Genomic DNA, 22,044 nt, shown 5'->3' with positions numbered 1-22,044 from the left:
GAGGAGAGCTCTATAGCCTGTCATTAACGTCTGAATAGATTATTTACATTCTAAGGTGAACCATACACAGCCCTGATTTTTGCATAATTCTGAAGTATGCATGAAAATCATTAAAATTAAATGCCAAATCATCATTAGCTAAAGGAATTAAGATGGGAGACAGGCTAACTATACATGTTTAATATCATATATCTAATTCCTGTTTTCAGAGTGGATGCCATTTTAATTGTTTTCTTCTCAGTATTTTCCAGAATGTCACTTAATGTCTTTGTTGTAGATGCCTTTTGTATAAGACACATTTCTGGGGCACCTGGGTGGCTCAGTCAGTTAGGCATCTGACTCTTGACTTTGGCTCAGGTCATGATCTCACAGTTCCAGGGTATCAAGCCCAAAGTTGGGCTCCATGCTGGATGTGGAGCCTGCTTAAGATTCTCTCTCTCTCCTTCTGCCCCTCCCCTGCTCACAGGGCATGCACACATGCACACACTCTCATTAAAAAAAAAAAAAAAACACATTTCCAACACTATCATTTAAGAAGAATTATAACTCAAATATAAGCAACATGTATTTCCATGTCCAAACACACACCCACCCAAACACTATGCACTATAGGATGTCAATGCAGGCAGGATTCTGAGATAAAGGGGGTAGCTAAGGATAACCAATGTAAATTAGCTTTGACTGCTACTGGCAGTAATGGTACTGGTATCATCATCATCACTATCACTTTTATTGAAAACTCATGCTTTGTCAACATTGGAAATCTTCACATTATGAATAGCATAGTACATGTAAAATAATATGGCTGATCTCTCTTTGAGATTTCAATAAATCACTCCCTCTATTAGATTTCCTGGATAGCAGCAAACTCTATGATCAAGCCACAAGGCTGCACATAATCAATGACCCCATAAACATGAGGCTTTCTAACTAGGTAAGCAAAGTCCACTGATTATTTTAATTTATGAAAAGGCATTTCAAATCTGTCCAATGTCATGGATCTATGTTCTCTGTCAATCCAGAAAGGCCACTATAGTTAGTCACTAGGAGACCAGATCATTCACCTCAAGTATTGTGGTTTCTTTCCATTAAAGAACAATTCTCAAGATGTTCTATTAGTGTTTTTTCTGAACTCAAATTGACTACTGCTTCCTCCTACAGGTAGCCTTTTTGGCAATGACTCTCTAAATCAGTATTTCCCAAACTTTTAAAAATATAACCAGCCCATTAAAATTTATATATTTTAGACAGTGATACAACACACACATACACACATGTTAATGCATCATGAAATAATACTTACCCTTACCACAGGGAAGGACTATGATACTTTTTATTTTATTTTGCTGCCTAAATTAAAAATGTTCCTAACCTACTAAATAAATTTAAAAACCAACAGTTTGAAAATCACTGCTGTAAACTGCAGGGTAAAATAAGAACACCTGAGTTTTAGTATTGCTACTAATTCTGCACCTCAGGTATATCTCTTATAAAATGCAGAAGTGTGACTCCATGTTCTTAACTTTCCTCCACCCACTACAATTCTAAAATAACAGAAAATAAATGTCAGAGTAACAAAATAAACATCAAAAGTGTGGGCAAAGATTTAAAATTACACTGTTATTTAGTTAATGGGGGGAAAAAACTGGAAATGAGCTACAGGTCCAAACACAGGGGATTAAATACATGAAGGCATTAAATATTATGCTGTACCAAATCATTTAATTACATGAAAATAGCACACATAAAACTGGTCATCAAAAAGTTAACAGAGTGTGGCCCCAATTTGGGGAAAGTATATAGTATTATACAATAAATATATGTAAAGGATATCTACCAAATGCTAAAACTTGTTATCTCTAGATTGCGATGTTATGGGTAATTTGAGATTCCTTCACAGTTTCTTTCTTATTTTACAAATATTCTCCAATGCCCAAATACCACTTTTACAATCTGAAAGAAAAACAATGAGTAATATTGGAGAACAAAAGTTTAATATAAACCTAGAAAATATAAGAGCCTAAAAGATTGCCCGAGGACCTGAGCAACGTAACACACATCCTATTCAATGGATTTTGAAATAGCAAGATGCCCACCTAAAAGAAATGGCTCTGGCCACAAAAATGGAATATAGAATAAACTTCACATGGACAACCATGTTAAACAAATACCACATGCTCTGCTTTACATCTCATAAAAGAATAAAACAAGTGTACAAAATGTAGCAAAGTAGAAAAGTATCTTGATATTTGACAAATGAAGAAAATAACTAAAGTCAGAAAGAAAATCAGTAGCAAAATGAAGAGGTTGGAAACCCAGTTATTGAAGTTGGTAAAGATACAAAGATGAGTAAACAGCACCAATGCAACCTTAACATACACCAGTGTAAGGTCTGCGAGGTTCCAAGACTATTCTATTTGCCATGTATATATAGCATATTAGGAATGTTCTCAAACACATTATACTCTCCTTCCTATATTCTACTTATTGTATATCTTCAGAATTATACTTTCCCTCAAATTTTCAGTAAGATAGTAAGTAAATTTATGATGAATAAACAGGAAAAAGCAAATACATAGTTTCTGAGAACATCATGTTCAATGACCCAATTTTATTAAACAGGTATAAGTGGAATGGGATGGGGAAGAAATTATTACCTCCTGGATGCTTTTCTTACTTTCCTCCTCCTCTGCAACCATGCTTTTACTTCAGGTGTGGATTCTGGAGTAGGCTTTGTATGGTCAATGGTGTATATATCCTTCCCTTGCTTCCAAAGCTGATATCTGTCTGGCTGAAATTTCCTCACAAAAATGTCCATTGAAATTTTCACCATGTCTTTTCTGCAGGTGCACTGAAACACAACAGGGGTGAAATTCTTTAAACATTTTACTGGCTACATAAAGTCATACTGCGTCATACTTTGAATGTACCATACATGAATACTCACTACACACTTGAGGGTAAGGTTTTACATTTTTTAACATTCAGTGAATGATAAATTCCATTTTTTCTGAATGGATGTGACAACCTATACATTCACATAATAACAAAATAAGATGACAGAATGCACTTCAGAGTTCATCAGCAACTGTGTATCAAGAACAACTAAAAGGAAAGAGCACACTTTTGAAAGCATGCCTGCAACAGAAGGATGACCCTCTCATCATGAGTATGTATCAATACACTGAATGCTAGAAGGTCTATAAAGCTGAAAACCTAGGTTGCAATGAATAAAAGTAGCCAATGAACGTTTGAATAGAAAACTTCAACCAACGGACTGAGATAAAATTTCTCTGATACATATTTTAATCACATTTATGTTTATTAATAAATATACTCTCACAAATTAACCAATAATTAGAGCAAATGAATGACTTCTTTTCTATGTTCTATCCATAGGACACCTACCACCATTACTTTAAATATATAACTAAGAAGAAAGAATAGTGTTAAGGGCAGAAATTCAAAGAAAAGATTATTTTAAATCTACCAGGGCTTTGATTATTGTGAATACATAGTCAGAAGTTCTATCTTAGAAAACAAGTTTCCTATAAAGACTTCAACAGGCTAAATAAATCATGTCTAGGCCAACATGCCATGTAACATGGCAGATATTCAAATGGTGGTGTAGAAGTAGTCTCAAAGATGTGACTAACAGGCCTTGACAATCCCTAGCAAATATGGCGAGAGCCTGGTTGGTTTAACTACAGCCTTGAAACAATAAGTCTCTCAATATTTTGGTGATAAAATTATTGTCTCCATCCAAATTAACTTCAAAGCCTTAATAATTTCCAGCCTGTACTAGCCATCCCTAGAGTCCAAATCTTGACAGATACAATGCTTTGGAAGTTCAGGAAACACCCTACAATCAATCTTCCTAAAGTGACTTCCTCAACTGTAAACAAATATTCTGTTATCGATACCATGATTCTTTCATTCTCCTACATTCACAGTCAACATTTCCTAATCCCTCCCTTCTCCTCTACTGTCATCATCCTGCCATCATCGACAATTAATTCTTCCTTTAAAATGTCTCCTGACTTAAGTCCTTATACCAGCATCTTTCTATCTTTACTTGCAGACACTATACTCTAGCAAAAAAAAATAATTCATTTCTCTGCCTGCAGTAGCTGCTAGCACCAATTTATCTTTACAGCTACCACTTTAATTCCCCTCAAATATCTTATAATCTTTCATTTCTGAGTTAAATAAGTTGTAATCTAACTTCCTCTTCCTTTAGAATAAAGTCTAGACTCCTAAGTCTGGCATTTAAGGAATCCAAGATTTGACTCTGCCACTGAGATTTCCAAGTTTCTCTCCCATTGCAAGTCAACATGAATACTCCTCTTCAACCCAAGGAATTGAAGAGAATCCAAATTCACCAGATGCTTCCATCACTCAGTACTTCTGTTCCTACCACAATGCCTTCCTGCTCACTGTTCTGCTACCTGCAGCCCCCCCTCCCCCCCACCAAACAACTCATCCTAAACACTGTTTTACCAATTTTTCCTCTGGATGCAGCAATGTTTCACAACAACTCTGTTTTCTATTATTAGTTAGGGATAGAAAAAGTTCTACAACATTTTGCTATAATTATCTTGGTTTAGGAATATGGAAAATGGAAGTCCTGAAAATTTTAGGATATTTTGGTTTAAAATGCAATCTTTTCACTAAAGGAAGAGACAGAAGTTCAGATTCATCAGTAGAAACTTTCTTATTTTCTTCAAATGTTACAAATATTTGCTTCATGAAGAAAAATAAGGGAGTAAACAATAGAGACACTATTCAGTTACTTTGGTGAGGAAGAATTCTGTTTAAATTCATTTTAATTTCCCATTCCCCTCTCCCAGAAGTCCTACATTTTGTAAACATGCAACAAGATCTACCCCTCAATTGACTGCTCAACTCACTCCAAATACAGTAGATAAGTGTTATTTCCTAATTTAAATATTTAGAAATAAATAGTAAAAACAAAATACCCAAAATAATGCAAGGAAAAATGTCAGAATCAAAAACAGTAAAAATTCAGCAGCACAGAGAAATCTATTTTTGTTAGTAGTACAAATAGTAACGCTCATCTAAACTCCCATGAAGATTAAGCGAGATCATTTAAGAGAGCGTAATACATACCTATATTAGTAGAAGAGAATGACACTAACAGTCCCATTTAGAAATAAAGAAACTTGCACACTACATATTGGTACAAAGAGTAATGATCAATAATAGATAACACTTTTCAAGCAAGCCATTTGTCATATCAAGTCAAACTACTAATAAGAATGGCTATTCTTGCTGCTTCTTTTAAGAATAAACACAATTGGTTAAAAATGCAAAGTCCAAATTTAAAGAGAATTGTCAGAAGCTTGTATGCATTGAATTCTTCCATATTTCACTACCCTAAGACTTATTACAGAGTCATGACTATTTGCTCCTATCTCCCAAGAAGTCAAATTTATGCTCTCTATTGTTTATACTAAAAACAACAATCTGATATAAAGATGAAAATATGTTAAAATTCAACAACTTTGTAAGACAGAAAATATTAAGTTAGTTGTTTGAATCTTAAAATTGGAATTTTCACATAACCACAATAAATGATTGATGAAATAAGAAATTAATACTTAAAACACCCAAACTGAGGTATTACTTTAACATATTTTCTTTGTGACACACAGGATTGCTAATTAATTATGAAAAAAATACTTTCACGTGCAAATGTCTGACAAGGAAGGCTTTGAAGGTAGGATAAAATGTGTGAAACGATTCTGCTTTTCACTTTATTTATAAAAATTAAATGCTAATTAGGTAGGAACTAAGAAAAGAATGCCTTAAAATAAGAAAAACCGAGTTAATGTGGTTGTTATGCCTATTATGAGGGTGTTACAAGTTGAACTGTGACCCCCTCAAACAGTATGCTGAAGGGGCGCCTGGGTGGCTCAGTTGGTTGAGTGTCCTACTTCAGCTCAGTTCATGATCTCATGGTTCATGGGTTGGAGCCCCGGGTTGGGCTCTGTGCTGACAGCTAGCTCAGTGCCTGGTGCCTGCTTCAGATTCTGTATCTCCCTTTCTCTCTGACCCTCCCCTGCTCACGCTGTCTCTCTCTCTCTCTCTTTCTCTCAGAAATAAATAAAAACATTAACAAAAAACAGTATGCTGAAGTGCTTACCCCAAGTATATCAGAATGTGATCCCATTTGGAAACAGGGTTATGGCAGAAGTAACCAATTAAGATCATACTGGAGTCAGATGGGCCCTTAATCCAATAGGACAGGTATTATTATGAGAAGAGACATAGACACACAGGTGAGAAGGCCATGTGAAGATGAAGGCACAGATTGTAGTAATGTGTCTACAAGGCAGATACCACCAAAGATTAACTTCCACCACCAGGAAGAGGCAAGGAAGGATCTCCGGGGGAGGATAGAGCTTCTGGCACCTTGATTTTTGACTTCCAGCATCCATAATTGTGAGACAACATATTTCTGTAGTTTTAAGCCAACCAGTTTACAGTGCTTTGTTACAGCAGTCCTCAGAAACAAACATAGTCTTGCAAAACTAATTAACAAATTTTTGGTACTGGCAAGCATTACTGCTGAACAAATGCCTAAAAAATGTGGAAGTGGCTTTGGAGAAGAAAAGGGTAAAGAGACTTTCTGTCATCATCAGCAATACATATATAGTCATGAACAGAATGTTGCTAAACATATAAACTTTGTTAAAGTTGCTTTTGGCAAGGTCTCCAATAGAAATGAGGAACAAAGTATTGGACACCGGAGGAAAGGTGATCTCTGTTATACAGTGGCAGAACTGTGTTCTCCCATTGGGTGGCAGGTAAAGCTTATAAGTGATGACCTTGAATATGTAGCTGAGGATATTTCCAAGGAAAATAAGAAAGGTGCAACCTTGTTTTTTTGTTTTGTTTTGTTTTTTTGCTGTTTATTGTAATACTGAAGAAGAAAGAAAGAAAATGACGAAGGAACTGCTAAGCAAAACAAAAATGTCAGCCTATCCACTGAAGAGTGCTCTGGAGACCAGGCCAATGGTTTGTTAGAACAAACATCTGCTAAGGAGATTTGGCATGTGAATCATGATTCAACTCAACCATCTCAGTAGAAGCCTGTACTAGAGATGTGGTTATCCTGGAAAGAAGTGTGGAGGACCTTCCTGTCTGATGATTTGGACAGCCATGAATCACACAGAGAGTCAACACCGTTTTTGAGATTTTTATATCAGCAAATATGTTGCTATCCTGGACCGAAAGGGGCAGAGACAGAATAAAATGAAAGAAGAATGACTCCACAGGCAAAGCCACAGTAAAGAGGATTGACCCAATAGGATCTGCTCAGGCTGTTATAGTAGCCTTATCAAACTAATATACTGGGAGTACAGAAAGATGCTATCATGTTTTACATAAGATACATTAATTGGGGGTTAAACCAACCAGAAAATGTATTTATGTTAAAGTTTTCTAAATAACAAAACCCCCAAAAAAATTGCTATCCAGTCAATGGCATAATAGATAATATGCAAATTACTCCTTTAAATATGTTAAATTATTCCTTTAAAATTCTATTTGGGATTATAGTACCTCAGAAGAAGAAAATGATACCAATTTGTTGAAGAACTACAGATCACACTATGATGCCGCATAGTATGGTACTTAAAAATCTGGATTCAAACCCCGCCATCATTGGCTTAAGTTCTTGAACTTCTCTGTGCCTCAGTTTTCTCATCTGAAAAACTGGACATAATAATTTTAACTAACCCAAGGTGCTGTTAAAAGGACTAAACTTTTCGTATTTGTAAGGGGTGCTTGATCGTGGGTTACTGAGATCACAAAGTTCCCATGCCAGAGACCAGGGAGCTGGGTGAAGCCATTTCCACCTGCCCCACACACCTGCCTGTGCACCACACTGATCCACCCCGAATAAGCAAAACAGCGCCGCTTAGGGGAGAACAGAGCTGTTACACCAAGACCTCCAAACTGTGCCCTCTAAGCATATCCCCCAGAAGACCAGCACAGGTCACTCCACCTGCTTAAACTTTTCGTACTTGTAAAACAGTTACTCAGACTGTGAAAATGTTCTATCAGTTTCTTAAAAAAAAAAAAGGATAGGGGCACCTGGGTGGCTCAGTCGGTTACGCATCCAACTTTGGCTCAGGTCATGATCTCATAGTTCATGAGTTCGAGCCCCACATTGGGCTCTCTGCTGATAGCTTGGAGCCTGGAGCCTGCTTTGGATTCTATGTCTCCCTCTTTCTCTGCCCTTACCCTGTCACACTCTGTCTCTTTCTCTCTCAAAAATAAAAATTAAAAAAACATCTTAATAGGATAAATCTTACAAAAATAGTCTAATACTGGGTCTGACCACAAAAAAAAGGGGGGGGGGGTTCCTAGTATTATTAAATTTGGCCTTATTGGGAAAGTTGAATCAACTGAGGAAATAAGAATCAGGCTACCATATCTAAAACATGGTCCTAAGTGTCAAGAAGAACTGAGGAGTAGTGTTGAAAAACCAAGAGCAATCATAGACTTCTGGTTAATTGACAGATAATATAAGAAAACTAAGTCCTTCTCATAGGTGGGACCAGAGTTATGCACACCCAGCTCCTGGTTGGGTCATATGTTGCAGTCACACTAAACTCCTTGCCTTCCATCTTCAAGAAATCAATAAAACTGAAGGCCCAGAAGTCAGGCATTTATGAGGGGAAATGCCATAACATGAACTTATCCTGCAAGAGCCGAAGGGGAAACTGTAAGGTGGAATAAGATGGGAATGGGTGTTGAATTCATGTGACTTCTCCCCTATAACCAAAATGAAGGGGAGAGTTTCTTCTCAGTATAAGAGCTCAGCATTTGCAACTACATAGATGGAACTAGAGGGTATTATGCTAAGCAAAATTAGTCAGAGAAAGACAAATATCATATGACTTCACTCATATGAGGAATTTAAGATACAAAACAGATGAACATAAAGGAATGGTAGCAAAAATAATATAAAAACAGGGAGGAGGACAAAACTTAAGAGATTCTTAAATATACAGAACAAACAGAAGGTTGCTGGAGAGGTTGTGGTAGGGGGGGACAGACTAAATGGGTAAAGGGCATTAAGAAATCTACTACTGAAATCATTGTTGCACTATATGCTAACTAACTTGGATGTAAATTTAAAAAATTAATTAACTTAAAAATAGCTTGCTATTAGGTGGCTCATGTATGTAGTTTTGAGAGACAAGATAATATTCACTTGAATCTCAGGATTATAAAGAGTAACTTCTCATAAAATAAAGGAAAATGTCCTCTCCTTTCTCACATACACTAGTCCAATGAAGGTTAACTACAGAATATACAGAACAGAAAAATATATAGAACAGAAAAAATATACAGAACAAATAGAAATGTTTAAAATTTAAGGAGAATTACACTGTTTCTCATAAATTAATAATTTCCCTTGGGATGCCTCTGTGGCTCAGGCACGATTCATGAGATCAAGCCCTGCATCAGGCTCTGTGCTAACAGTGAGGAGCCCAATTGGGATATGATATATTCATTCATTCTCTCTCTCTCTCTCTCCCTCCCTCCCTCTCCCTCCCTCTCTCTCTCTCTTTCTCTCCTTCTCTCAATGCTCCTCTCACTTGTGTGTGGGAGCTCTCTCTCTCAAAATAACAAAATAAGCATAAAGTAGAAATCATTAATTTCCCAACAATTATGAAAAGGGCCCAAAACATAGGATGAAACAGATTTATTGGTTTAGAACAATCAAAAAGTGAGGAGGAACCAATGATGGCAACTCTTGTTTCAAATATTTAGAATTATCCAAATAAAGCACACGTTGTCATTTTCTACCGAAACAAGAGTTCTTAGTGTGTCTTTAAGCCTAAGAACACTATCCTTTGTAACAAGAATATTAAGATGTGAGGGAGCTGTTTTTGTAGAGAGAGGACAGAGAAAGGGAAAGGCAGAGTGTGATGCACCAGGATCATGCAAGAAAAGCATTCCCCCCAAAAGTAGCTGGAGAGAAAGATAGAGAAAGAGTGAAAACACTCACAGGGAATGAACAAGAAATATGTTCCACAAAATCATTGTCAGGAAGAAAGGAGAGGGTTTCAATACCACAAAGATGCTATAAACAGTGGAGCACAGAGTCTGAAGTTTCAGAGTTCAGTGCCTGGCAGTGCTCAGGCAAATCTCCAGAATCAGGTAGTGGAGTCTGAGGGGTCCATGTGACACATGAGGAGAAGCAGTTCCCCTGCTTGGAGTGCATTTTGTAGAGGCCATATGGCCTCCCCACAGGAAAAGGCCCCAGGGGACCCCAGGGAGCAGCCATGTTTGCTGCTACTGGGACAAAGACACCAGAGTGCAGTGAAACCTGGCACTGGCTGTGTGTTGTGGTTTGCCAGAGTCTCTGAACCTCTGCTGCCACCCAATCCATGAATGTTTTCTGGGGCAAGTCAGCACTTGCCATTGCTCAGCAAGACCCTCCCTCAGACAGTTGGTGTGGATCCAAGATGCAGGGGCCTCTGAAGTGAGGGGTTCTGAAACACAACCACATCTGAGATCAAATTCTAGAGGGAGGTACTGCCTTGCAGGCAGACAGCTTGGACATGGACAGGGGGTAGACAGAAGCCCAGGACAAAGAGGGGTGTTTGGCTGACAGTCAGTGAAATTCCTGTGCCAGAGACTAGGGGGCTAGGTGAAATCATTTCCACCTCTCCCACACATGATCCAACCCAGTAAGCAGAGCCACCTAGTGGAGAACAGAGCCATTACACCAAGCCCTACCTCAAATGCACTCTCCAAACACATCCCCTTAGAAGATCACAAGTCACTCTACCTGCTTAGTGTACAGACTTTAGAGTGCTTCATAATTTCAGTTCTAGGGGAAACTGGATGTAACTTCATTTGGGATTCATTCTGTTTGCTAATTCATGTTTGTTTCTTTCCTTATGTTTTTGCTTAAATTTTTTTTCTTTCTTTTCTTTCTCATTCTTGGATACAGAAAGAGAAAATTTTACTTTTATTTTTTTACTGTATTTTTATTTTTAAAATTTTTATTCTATTACATTTTCCTTATTTCACTTTATTCTATTTTATTATATAAAATTTTTTTTAATTAAAAAATTTTTTCTTTCTTCTTTTATTTCCCTTTTCTCTCTATTCTATCAAGCTTCTTTCAGCAAGCAGACCAAAACACACCTAGATGTTAGCTTCCTTTATTTGCTTTTTGGTTTTGTTTTTAATTTTTTAATTCTTATTTTTTACTTTATTACTTTTTTCTTCCTCCAAAATGACAAAATGAAGGAATTCACCCAAGAAAGAACAGGAAAAAATAACAGCCAGAGGATTAATCAACACAGATATAAGCAAGATATTTGAACTAGAATTTAGAACCATAATAATAAGAATACTAACTGGGATTTAAAATAGCACAGAATCCCTTTCTGTGGAGATAAAAGAAATAAAACCTAGTCAGAGTGAAATTAAAAATGCTATAACCGAGATGCCATCTGAAATATATGCCACGACAGCCAGAAAGATGAAGCAGAGCACTGAATCAGCGATTTAGAAGACAAAATTATGGAGAATAATGAGCAGGAAAAAAAATGTGTGTGTGTGTGTGGGAAACAAAGGCAAAAGATCACAATACAAACTTAGAGAACTCAGTGACTTATTAAAAAGGAATAACATCCAAATCATAAGAGTCTCACAAGATGAAGAGAGAGAAAAAGGGACAGAAGGCTGATGTGAACAAATTATAGCAGAAAACGTTCCTCAGCTGCAGAAGGACACTGACATCAAAATCCAAGAAGCACAGAGAACTCCTATTAGATTCAACAAAAACCAACCATCATAAAGGCATATCATAGTCAAATTCATAAAATACACACAAAAGGAAAATATTATGAAAGCAGCAAGGGAAAAAATGTCCTTAACCTATAAAGGAAGACAGATCAGGTTCACAGCAGACCTATCCACAGAAACTTGGCAGACCAGGAAAGAGTAGCAGGATATATTCAACATGTGAACTGGAAAAATATGCAGACAAAAATTCTCTATCCAGCGAGTCTGTCATTCAAAATAGAAGAGATAGAGTTTCCCAAACAAAAAATAATGGAGTTTGTGACCACTAAACCAGCCCTGCAAGAAATTTGAAGTGGAGAAATGACGAAACAAAACAAAAAAAGACCAAAAGCAACAATGACTAGAAAGGACCATAGAATATCATCAGAAACACCAACCCAAAAGGCAACACAATGGCATTAATTCATGTCTTTTTATTAATCATTCTAAATGTCAATGGAATAAATGTTCCAGTCAAAAGATACAAGGTATCAGAATGGATAAGAATACAAGACCAATCTATATGCTGCTACAAGACTCACTTTAGACCTAAAGACACGTACAGATTGAAAGTAAGGCGATAAAGAAGCATTTATCATGCTAATGGTCATCAAAAGAAAGCTGGTGTAGTCATATTGTATCACACAGTCTAGATTTTCAAAGAAAGACAGTAACAAGACAGGAAGAAGGGCATTATATCATAATTAAGTGGTCTTTCCACCAATATCTAACAACAGCAAGCATTTATGCCCCCAATATTAAAGAACCCAATTATATAAATTAATCACAAACATGAAGAAACTCATTGATAACAATACCATAACAGTAAGGGCCTTCAACATCAGATTAAAAGCAATGGACATCATCTAAGCAGAAAATAACAAGGAAACAATGGCTCTGAATGACACACTAGACAGGATGAACCTAACAGACATATTCAGAGCATTTCATCCAAAAGCAGAGGAATACACATTCTTCTCAAGGACACATGGAACGTATTCCAGAACAGATCACATAGTTCTGTTCAATATCTGCAAATCAATTAGTGTGACACATCATATTAATAAAAGAGAAGAACCACATGATTCTCTTAACAGATATATAAAAAACTCTGACAAAATACAGCATCCTTACTTGATAAAAACCTTCAAGAATGTAGGGATAGAAGGAACATACCTCAAGAGCATAAAGGTCATATATAAAAGACCCACCGCTAATATCATTCTCAATGGGGAAAAACTGAGAGCATTTGACCTAAGTTCAGAAACACAATATGGGGAAGAGGGGCAAGATGGCAGAGAAGTAGGGAGCTCTGTGCATTGCACTCGCCCCCATATCTCTATCTCACACAGAAAAGATCTGAAGCCATAGGAAACCTTACAGAACCCAAGAGATTGGGAGAGAAAGGATGCAGAATCCACTGAGAAAGTCTTCTAACGTGAGTGCGAACTGGGGAAGATAAAATCGGGCCTGAATTAGAAACTGGATGGACGGGGGCGATCCCCCTCTGCAGGAAGTGAGAGGGGAAAAAGAGAGAGTCCGAAACCACTCAAGATACGGTCCCTGTCGCTGGGAAACAGAAAAACCTCCGCTCAGGGCACAGAAGGACCCTGCGCGCCAAATCCCTGCGCGCCAGATCCCGGTGCGCCAACTCGTCCCAGAGCAGCTGCGTGCCCACGGGCACCGCTCCTTTGTTCCTTTGTACTCCTGGCTTGGCTGGATTCCTGGAGGAACCTTGAGCGTACATCCACGCTCCTAGCTGGCTGGAACTCTAGAGGGAAGGCGAACGGCTTAAAACTTTATCAAGAAAGGGAGATTTGCCTGCGAGTTCATGTTTCAGGTGATGAGACACAGAGGGACCTGGTTTCCCTCTCTCCAGTGGGCCCTGCGCGACCGGCAGACAACCCCCCCCCGCCCATGCTCCCCCACCTGACCTGGAGGAACCAGAGCAGCAGCTTCTGGCTCCACCCCCAGGGCTAGGCAAGAGGCTTGGAATTGCCCTGGGGGGATCGCCTGAGGGCTTTGTCTACCAAAGTTTCAGTCAGGCATGCGAACTGGGACTTGGAAACTAGCCTGGCCTGGGTTAAAGAGCGTGACCCACCGGCATGGGGAGTTTACACACCCAAAAAAGCGAGGTACAGCGCTTGGTTCAAGAAGGGACTGGTGCACCGCCACCCTCCTCCCCACAACCGCCAAGGCAGAACTCCTGCCTAACACATTGGATCACACCACGCCCATCCCTGCTAGACAGCAGCCCTCATCCTTTTTTTTTTTTTTTTTTTTTTTTTTTTTTTTCCCCCGAACACTGACCTGATTAACTCTGGTCACTGACTTGCTTAAACAGTCACATCTAGTCCATTCTGTAGATGTAAATTCTACACTTACCGACTTTTTCATCTCTTTCTCTCAGGAGTAATTAGACTATATAGTCTCTCTGGATAATACCAGCATCCTTCTCTCACCTGTCCAACCATATTCCACCCTTTAGCTCTCTGAAAAAAGCTTCTTATCTCTTCTGCCTGTTCATTCTATTTCCAATTTTGCCTGATCCCCACCTTGTCTATTCTCTCTTTCTATATTCTCTTCAAACAGCACTGCATACACCCGGCTATTTAACTGAAGCTGGGAAATCCAGTTATAGGCTTTAAACTGTACTTTGTCCATCGGTTTTCTTCTTTTTTCCCTTTCTTTTCTTCTTTTTGACCCTTTTATGTATTTTTTTTCTCTATTATTCACCCTCCCTCCTCTGTGTTTTCTCTTAACTTTTCTGTTTTCCCTCTCGGTTTGCATGTTAGTTGGATTTGTCTGTGCATTTGTGTGCTCCTGCTCCCTGTGTGTTTGTCAGTCTGTTTTCTTCTCCAGGGCTACCTCAAGAAACAAGCCAGAGTACACAAGCTGGAGAGTCCCAAATATGACTGTGACTAGGAAAATAAAATAAGCAAGGTCTCAACAAGAGAGATCAAGAGATACCATTCAAAAAACACTCTCTGAAAGGAGAGGCCCTGGACAGTCAAAGACTCTTTTTGGATACAGCAGCACTCACAGGTACAAAGAGCATAACATGTCTATAAAACTAACAAGAGCCAGAAAGCTAACTAAAATGAAGAAACGAAAGAGCGCTCCTCCAAAGAAACTCCAAGAAGAAGTGACAGCTAATGAACAGCTCAAAACAGATATAAGCAGCATAACTGAACAAAATTTTAGAATAATGATCATAAAATTAATAGCTGGGCTTTAAAAAAGCATAGAAGACATCAAAGAAACTATGGCTACAGACAAAATGGAGAATAAAGATAGTCATGAAGAATTAAAAAATGCGATAAATGAGATATATATTAGTTAGAGGCCTCCAATGCACAGATTGAACAGGCAGAAAGGAGAATAAGTGATTTAGAAAACACCATGATCGAAAAAGAAGAGGCTGACAAAAAAAGAGACAAACTGATCCAGGAACAGGAAAGAAGAATTCGAGAGCTCAGCGATACCGTCAAATGCCACAATATCCGTATCATAGGAATCCCAGAAGAGGAAAAGAAAGGGAAAGGTGCTGAAGGAGTCCTGGAACAAATTATAGCAGAGAACTTCCCCAACCTGGGGAGGGAAGTAAATGTTGAAATACAAGAGGCTCAGAGGACTCCCCTCAGACGTAATTTGACTCGATCTTCTGCACGACATATCATAGTAAAAATGGCAAAATACAAGGACAAAGAGAGAATTTTGAAAGCAGCTAGGTAGAAAAGGGCCCTAACATACAAAGGGACACCTATCAGAGTGGTGACAGACCTATCTACTGAAACTTGGCAGGCCAGAAAGGAGCGGCAGGAGATCATCAATGTGATGAACAGAAAAAATATGCAGCCAAGAACCCTCTATCCAGGAAGCCTGTCATTCAAAATGGAAGGAGAGATAAAAATCTTTCCAAATAAACAGAAATTGAAAGATTTTGTCACCACTAAGCCACCCCTAACAAGAAATCCTGAGGAGGACGCTCTGAAGGAAATGTTGCAAGGAATAAAGAGACCAGAGACACCACCAGAAACATGAACACTACAATGGCTACAAAGACTCTAAACCCACATATTTCAATAATAACACTGAATGTAAATGGGCTGAAATCTCCAATCAAAAGACATAGGGTAGCAGAATGGGTAAAAAGAAAGAATCCATCTATTTGCTGTCCACAAGAAACTCATTTTAGACTGGAAGATACCTTCATATTAAAAGTAAAGGAATGGAAAAGTATATATCATGCTACGGGAAATCAAATGAAAGCCAGGGTAGCTATACTTATATAAGACAAACTGGACATTAAATTAAAGACAATAACAAGAGATGAAGAAGGGCATTACATAATAATTACAGGGTCCATCCATCAGGAAGAGCTAACAATCATAAATGTCTACACACCGAAAACGGGAGCACTTAAATATTTAAAACAATTAATCACAAACAGAAACACGCTTTTAGATAAGAATGTGCTAATAATAGGGGACTTTAATACTCCGTTTACAGCAATGGATAGGTCAACCAGACAAAAATCACTAAAGAAATAATGGACTTGAATGACATATTGGACCAGATGGTTATGACGGATATATTTAGAACTTTACATCCTGACGCCAGGGAATTTACTTTCTTCTCAAGTGCACATGGCACATTCTCCAAGACAGATCACATACTGGGACATAAAACAGCCCTCAATAAATATAAGAGAATTGAGACCATACCATGCACACTCTCGGATCATAATGCTTTGAAACTTGAAATCAATTACAGGAAGAAGTCTGGAAAACCTCCAAAAACATGGAGGTTAAAGAACACCCTACTAAAGAATGAATGGGCCATTCAGGCAATTAGGGATGAAATTAAAAAATATATGGAAACAAACGAAAATGAAAACACAACAATTCAAAATCTGTGGGATGCGGCAAAGGCAGTCCTAAGAGGAAAGCACATTGCACTCCAGGCCTATTTCAAGAGATTGGAAAAAGCACAAGTCCAAAATCTAACAGCTCACCTAAAGGAACTAGAGACAGAGCAACAAGAACACCCTAAACCCAGTAGAAGAAGAGAAATAGTAAAAATCAGAGCAGAAATAAACAACATAGACACCAAAGAAACAGTTGAACAGATCAATGAAACCAAGAGTTNACATGCCAACAAATTGGACAACTTAGAAGAAATGGACAAATTCCTAAACACACACTCACTACCAAAATTCACATGGGAAGAGACAGAAAATCTGAACAGACCCATTACTCGTGAAGAAATCAAATCAGTTATCAAAAATCTCCCAACATAAGAGCCCAAGGCCAGATGGCTTCCCCAGGGAATTCTACCAGACATTTAAAACAGAATTAATACCCATTCTTCTCTATTCCAAAAAATAGAAATCTAAGGAAAACTTCCAGACTCATTTTATGAAGCCAGCATCACTCTGATTCCCAAGCCAGACAGAGATCCAGCAAAAAAAGAGAACTACAGGCCAATATCCTTGATGAAGACAGATGCAAAAACCGTCAACAAAATACTGGCAAATTAAATTAAAGAGCACATAAAAAGAATTATCCAACAACATCAAGTGGGATTCATTCCTGGGTTACAGGGCTGGTTCAACATTCGCAAATCAATCAGTGTGATATACCACATCAACAAAACAAGATAAAAACCATAAGGTCCTGTCAATAGATGCAGAAAAAGCATTTGACAAAATACAACATCGCTTCTTAATAAAGACCCTCGAGAAAGTCGGATTAGAAGGAACTTACTTAAACATCATAAAAGGCATCTATGAGAAGCCCTCAGCTAATATCATCCTCAACAGGGAAAACTGAGAGCTTTCCCCCTGAGATCAGGAACACGACAGGGATGTCCACTCTCACCACTGTTGTTTAACATAGTGCTGGAAGTCCTAGCATCACTCATCAGACAACAAAAGGAAATAAAAGGCATCAGAATTGGTAAAGAAGTCAAACTTTCACTTTTCGCAGACGACATGAAAATCTACCTAGAAAACCCGACAGAGTCCACCAGAAGCCTACTAGAACCGATCCAAGAATTCAGCAAAGTTGCAGGGTACAAAATCAACGTACAGAAATCGGTTGCATTTTTATACACCAACAATGAAGCAACAGAAAGAGAAATCAAGAAACTGATCCCTTTCACAGTTGCACAAAAAAACATAAAATACCTAGGAATAAACCTAACCAAAGATATAGGAGCTCTGTGTGATGAAAACTATAGAAAGCTTATGAAGGAAATTGAAGAAGATACAAAGAAATGGAAAAACATTCTATGCTCATAGATTGGAAGAATAAATATTGTTAAAATGTCATTACTACCCAAAGCAATCTACACATTCAGCGCAATCCCAATCAAAATTGCACCAGCATTCTTCTCAAAACTAGAACAAACTATCCTAAAATTTGTATGGAACCACAAAAGACACCAAATAGCCAAAGTAATATTGAAGAGGAAAACCAAAATGGGAGACATCACCATCCCAGACGTTAGCCTCTACTAGAAAGCTGTCATCATCAAGACAGCATGGTATTGGCACAAAAATAGACACAAAGACCAATGGAATAGAATTGAGAACTTAGATTTGGACCCAAAAGTATACAGCCTACTAATCTTTGACAAAGCAGGAAAGAATATCCATTGGAAAAAAGACAGCCTCTGGTGCTGGGAGAACTGGACAGCAACATGCAGAAGAATGAAACTAGATCATTTTCTCACACCATGCACAAAAATAAACTCAAAATGGATAAAGGACCTGAATGTGAGACAGGAAATCATCAAAATTCTAGAGGAGAAAGAAGGAAACAACCTCCTTCACCTCAACCGCAGCAATTTCTTACTTGACACATCCCCAAAGGCAAGGGAATCAAGAGCAAAAATGAACTATTGGGACTTCACCAAGATTAAAACCTTCTGCACAGCAAAGGAAACAATCCATAAAACCAATAGACAACCGACGGAATGGGAAAAGATAGTTGCAAATGACATATCAGATGAAAGGCTAGTATCCAAAATCTATAAGCAACTCACCAAAATCCACACCCGAAAAACAAACAATCCAGTGAAGAAATGGGCAGAAGACAGGAACAGACACTTCTCCAAAGAGGACATCCAGATGGCCAACAGACACATGAAATGATGCTCAGTGTCCCTCATTATCAGGGAAATACAAATCAAAACCACACTGAGATACCACCTCACACTAGTCAGAGTGGCTAAAATGAGCAAATCAGAGAATTCTTGATGCTGGTGAGGATGTGGAGAAATGGGCACCTTCCTACACTGTTGGTGGGAATGTAAAGTGGTGCAGCCCGTCTGGAAAACAGTGTGGAGGTTCCTCCAAAAATTAACAATAGAACTCCCCTGTGACCCAGCATTTAGGAATTTACCCAAGGGATCTAGGAGTGCTGTTGCATAGGGACACATGTACCCTAATGTTCATAGCAGCACTCTCAACAGTAGCAAAACATGGAAAGAGCCTAAATATCTATCAACTGACAAATGGATCAAGAAGATGTGGTTTATCTATGCAATGGAATACTACATGGCAATGAGAAACAATGAAATCTGGCCATGTGTAGCCACATGGATGGACCTTGAGGGTGTTATGCTGAGCGAAATAAGTCAGGCAGAGAAGGACGAGTACCATATGTTCACATGTATAGGAGGATAAGGAGGAACTTTACAAAGGACCACGGGGGAGATTAAGGGGGAAAATTGTGCGGGAGAGGGAGGGAGGCAAACCATGAGAGATGCTTGAATGCCGAGAACAAACTGAGGGCAGATGGGGTGGGGGGGAGAGGATGGGGAGTGATGGGCTTGGAGTAGGTCACATGTGGGGATGAGCACTGGGTGTTATATGGAAACCAACTTGACAATAAACTCTTAAAAAAATAATAATAAAAATAAAATAAAATAAAATGTATTCTTGTAGCAGGTCATAAAAAAAAAGAAACTGATCTAATAGTAGAACAGAAAAATGCTCTGTTTCCTGCCACTTCATATGTGAAATACACTATACACCCACCACTGTACACCTAAATGGACCCATTCGTTATATATAATATCAATTATAACACTGATTTATTTCATCTGTGTTCTTATTCAATCATTACACATTTGTACTTGTACCCTCTTAAACAAGTAAATTTTGGAAGAAAATTATTATAATACACGAACAATTTTTAAGAATTATTTTAATACAGGAAACAGTTTTAAAATATTTAGATCTAATTAAGGTGAAAAACAATATTTGAATATCACTTTGATTTCCTGCGTTACATTTCAAATATTAGTATCAGTCAAAGACAAATAATAGTCTTTCATTATACTGCATGAAAAGTAAATGATATAATTACATTTACACTGACTGAGCAGGGGAGAAATATAATTCTAAGATCAATAATAATCAACAAAGTCAGCATACAAAGAGTGCAAAGGCCATTTCCTTTGTCCTTATATCCATTAATGAAGCAAGGTCTGAGGAAGCCTAACCATCCCTTGTTTCTCCCCTTCCCCACCTACAACTTTCTCTACCCCCACTCCCCACCAACCATCTGCAGAGCTCACAAAACCATGATTTTGTCAAGGTGCACAATATACTTGGAAGCTCCAGGGTGTGGGAGGTCCCAGAATACCCACCCAGAAAAAAATTTCTGAATGTTTTGTTCTCATAGACATAAAGAGAGTAGCTTTAAAAGTTCCCTGGGGGTGCCTGGGTGGCTTAGTGGGCTAAGCATCCAACTTTTGATGTCAGCTCAGGTCACGATCCTGGATCATGATATGGAGCCCCGAGTCGGGCTCTGCTCTGCGGACAGAACCTGCTTAAGATTCTGTCTGTCTGTCTCTCTCTCTCTTTCCCTCTTTCCCCTCTCTCCCCCCCCCCGCTCCCCTCCTGTTCACACGCTCGTGATATCTCTCTCTCAAAAAACTAAATAAATAAAAAGCCAAAAATACCAGAAAGATATTTCACAGTCATAATATAAAAAGTATAACACGAAAACCAAAATTCTTATTCTAATTTTAAGGAATCATTATTGTGACATCCTTCAGATATTTCTGCCTCCCTTCCATTCTATTCTAAACACGAAAATATACACTCTATTTATTGAGTTACTGAGAAATGCATTCTAGGTGCTTAGAGGATTAAATATTTAAAATATTTAGATATTGGGGCTCAGTCAGTTAAACCGGATTCCTGATTTTGGTTCAGGTCATGATCTCTCAGTTTGTGAGTTCAAGCCCAGCATCAGGCTCTTCGGACTGAGCCTACTTAGAATTCCCTCTCTCTCCTTCTCTCTCTCTCTCTGCCCCTCCCCTACTTGTATGCATGTGCACACATTCTCTCTCTCAAATAAATAAGCGTTTTTAAAAATTTACATATTTTTTCAATAAATAACCTGGCTTTTAACATATAAGGAAACAGAGGCTCAGAGAATTTAAATTAATTTGGTCAAAGTCACACAGCTAACAGGTTATACATCCTTTACCTGATTCAAACCTAGAACAATTTCCATTATTCTTTACCCACTCTACTGTGGAAATTCCAAAATCAAACGATTTTGATTTCATCTTAAATAGCTTTTAATTTAATGAAAGACATAACTTTCCATCTCAAACTTATTTTTCTATGGCACAAAATCAAACTGAAATTGTAGCTGAGAACAAATGTCTGGGTCCCATTATTCTTCTTTTTTATGTATTATATCATGCTATGTTGACAGAGTTTATCCAGTCTAGCTAACAACTATCCAAATACATTTCCTCCACTCCCTCTACTTCTAATAGGTTCAGATTAATTTCTTCTGAGTATTTTCAGGCTTTACCATGCCAAGATATGTCTCCCTTATAAAGTAAGGCAATTATAAAGCAATTTAAGGTATGGGACTAGAAACTTTATCTTTCTGACCCATGGGAATGCTGTTCAAATAGACAAAGAAAAACTATGCAAAAGAGGGGGAATGGATTCAAATAGCTTGCTCCAGGGGTCTCCAAAAGATTCTCTAGAAATTATTTTTAGAATTTCTGCTTCTCAACACTAACCTGAGGATCTGATAGAAAGGCTGTGGAAGTTCAGAGTTACAGATATTAAACAATCCACTCCTGCTGTGCCATGTAAAACACAGCATGAAATTGAACTCTTTAGCATTAAGGGATAGATGAAGTTATTTTGTTCTGAACTCT

At 38.1% G+C, this 22,044-nt stretch overlaps 1 protein-coding gene across 1 annotated transcript in view; it reads right to left on the bottom strand.

Moving 5' to 3' along the window:
- The window catches only part of KDM4C (lysine demethylase 4C), a gene marked incomplete at its 3' end in the record, with an annotated part of 240,575 nt that overhangs the window by 6,744 nt on the left and 211,787 nt on the right, over window positions 1-22,044 (bottom strand). Inside the window, exon 9 of the mRNA XM_039217112.1 lies at window positions 2,658-2,851. Coding sequence (XP_039073043.1) covers window positions 2,658-2,851 — 194 coding nt within the window. The remainder of the gene's footprint in view (window positions 1-2,657; window positions 2,852-22,044) is intronic.

This window comes from Hyaena hyaena, unplaced genomic scaffold, assembly GCF_003009895.1.
Source record: "Hyaena hyaena isolate Hyena2069 unplaced genomic scaffold, ASM300989v1 scaffold_675, whole genome shotgun sequence".
Taxonomy (NCBI): Eukaryota; Metazoa; Chordata; class Mammalia; order Carnivora; family Hyaenidae; genus Hyaena; species Hyaena hyaena.
Note: the sequence above shows the minus strand (reverse complement) of the source record. Positions and strands in the feature narration are given on the sequence as shown.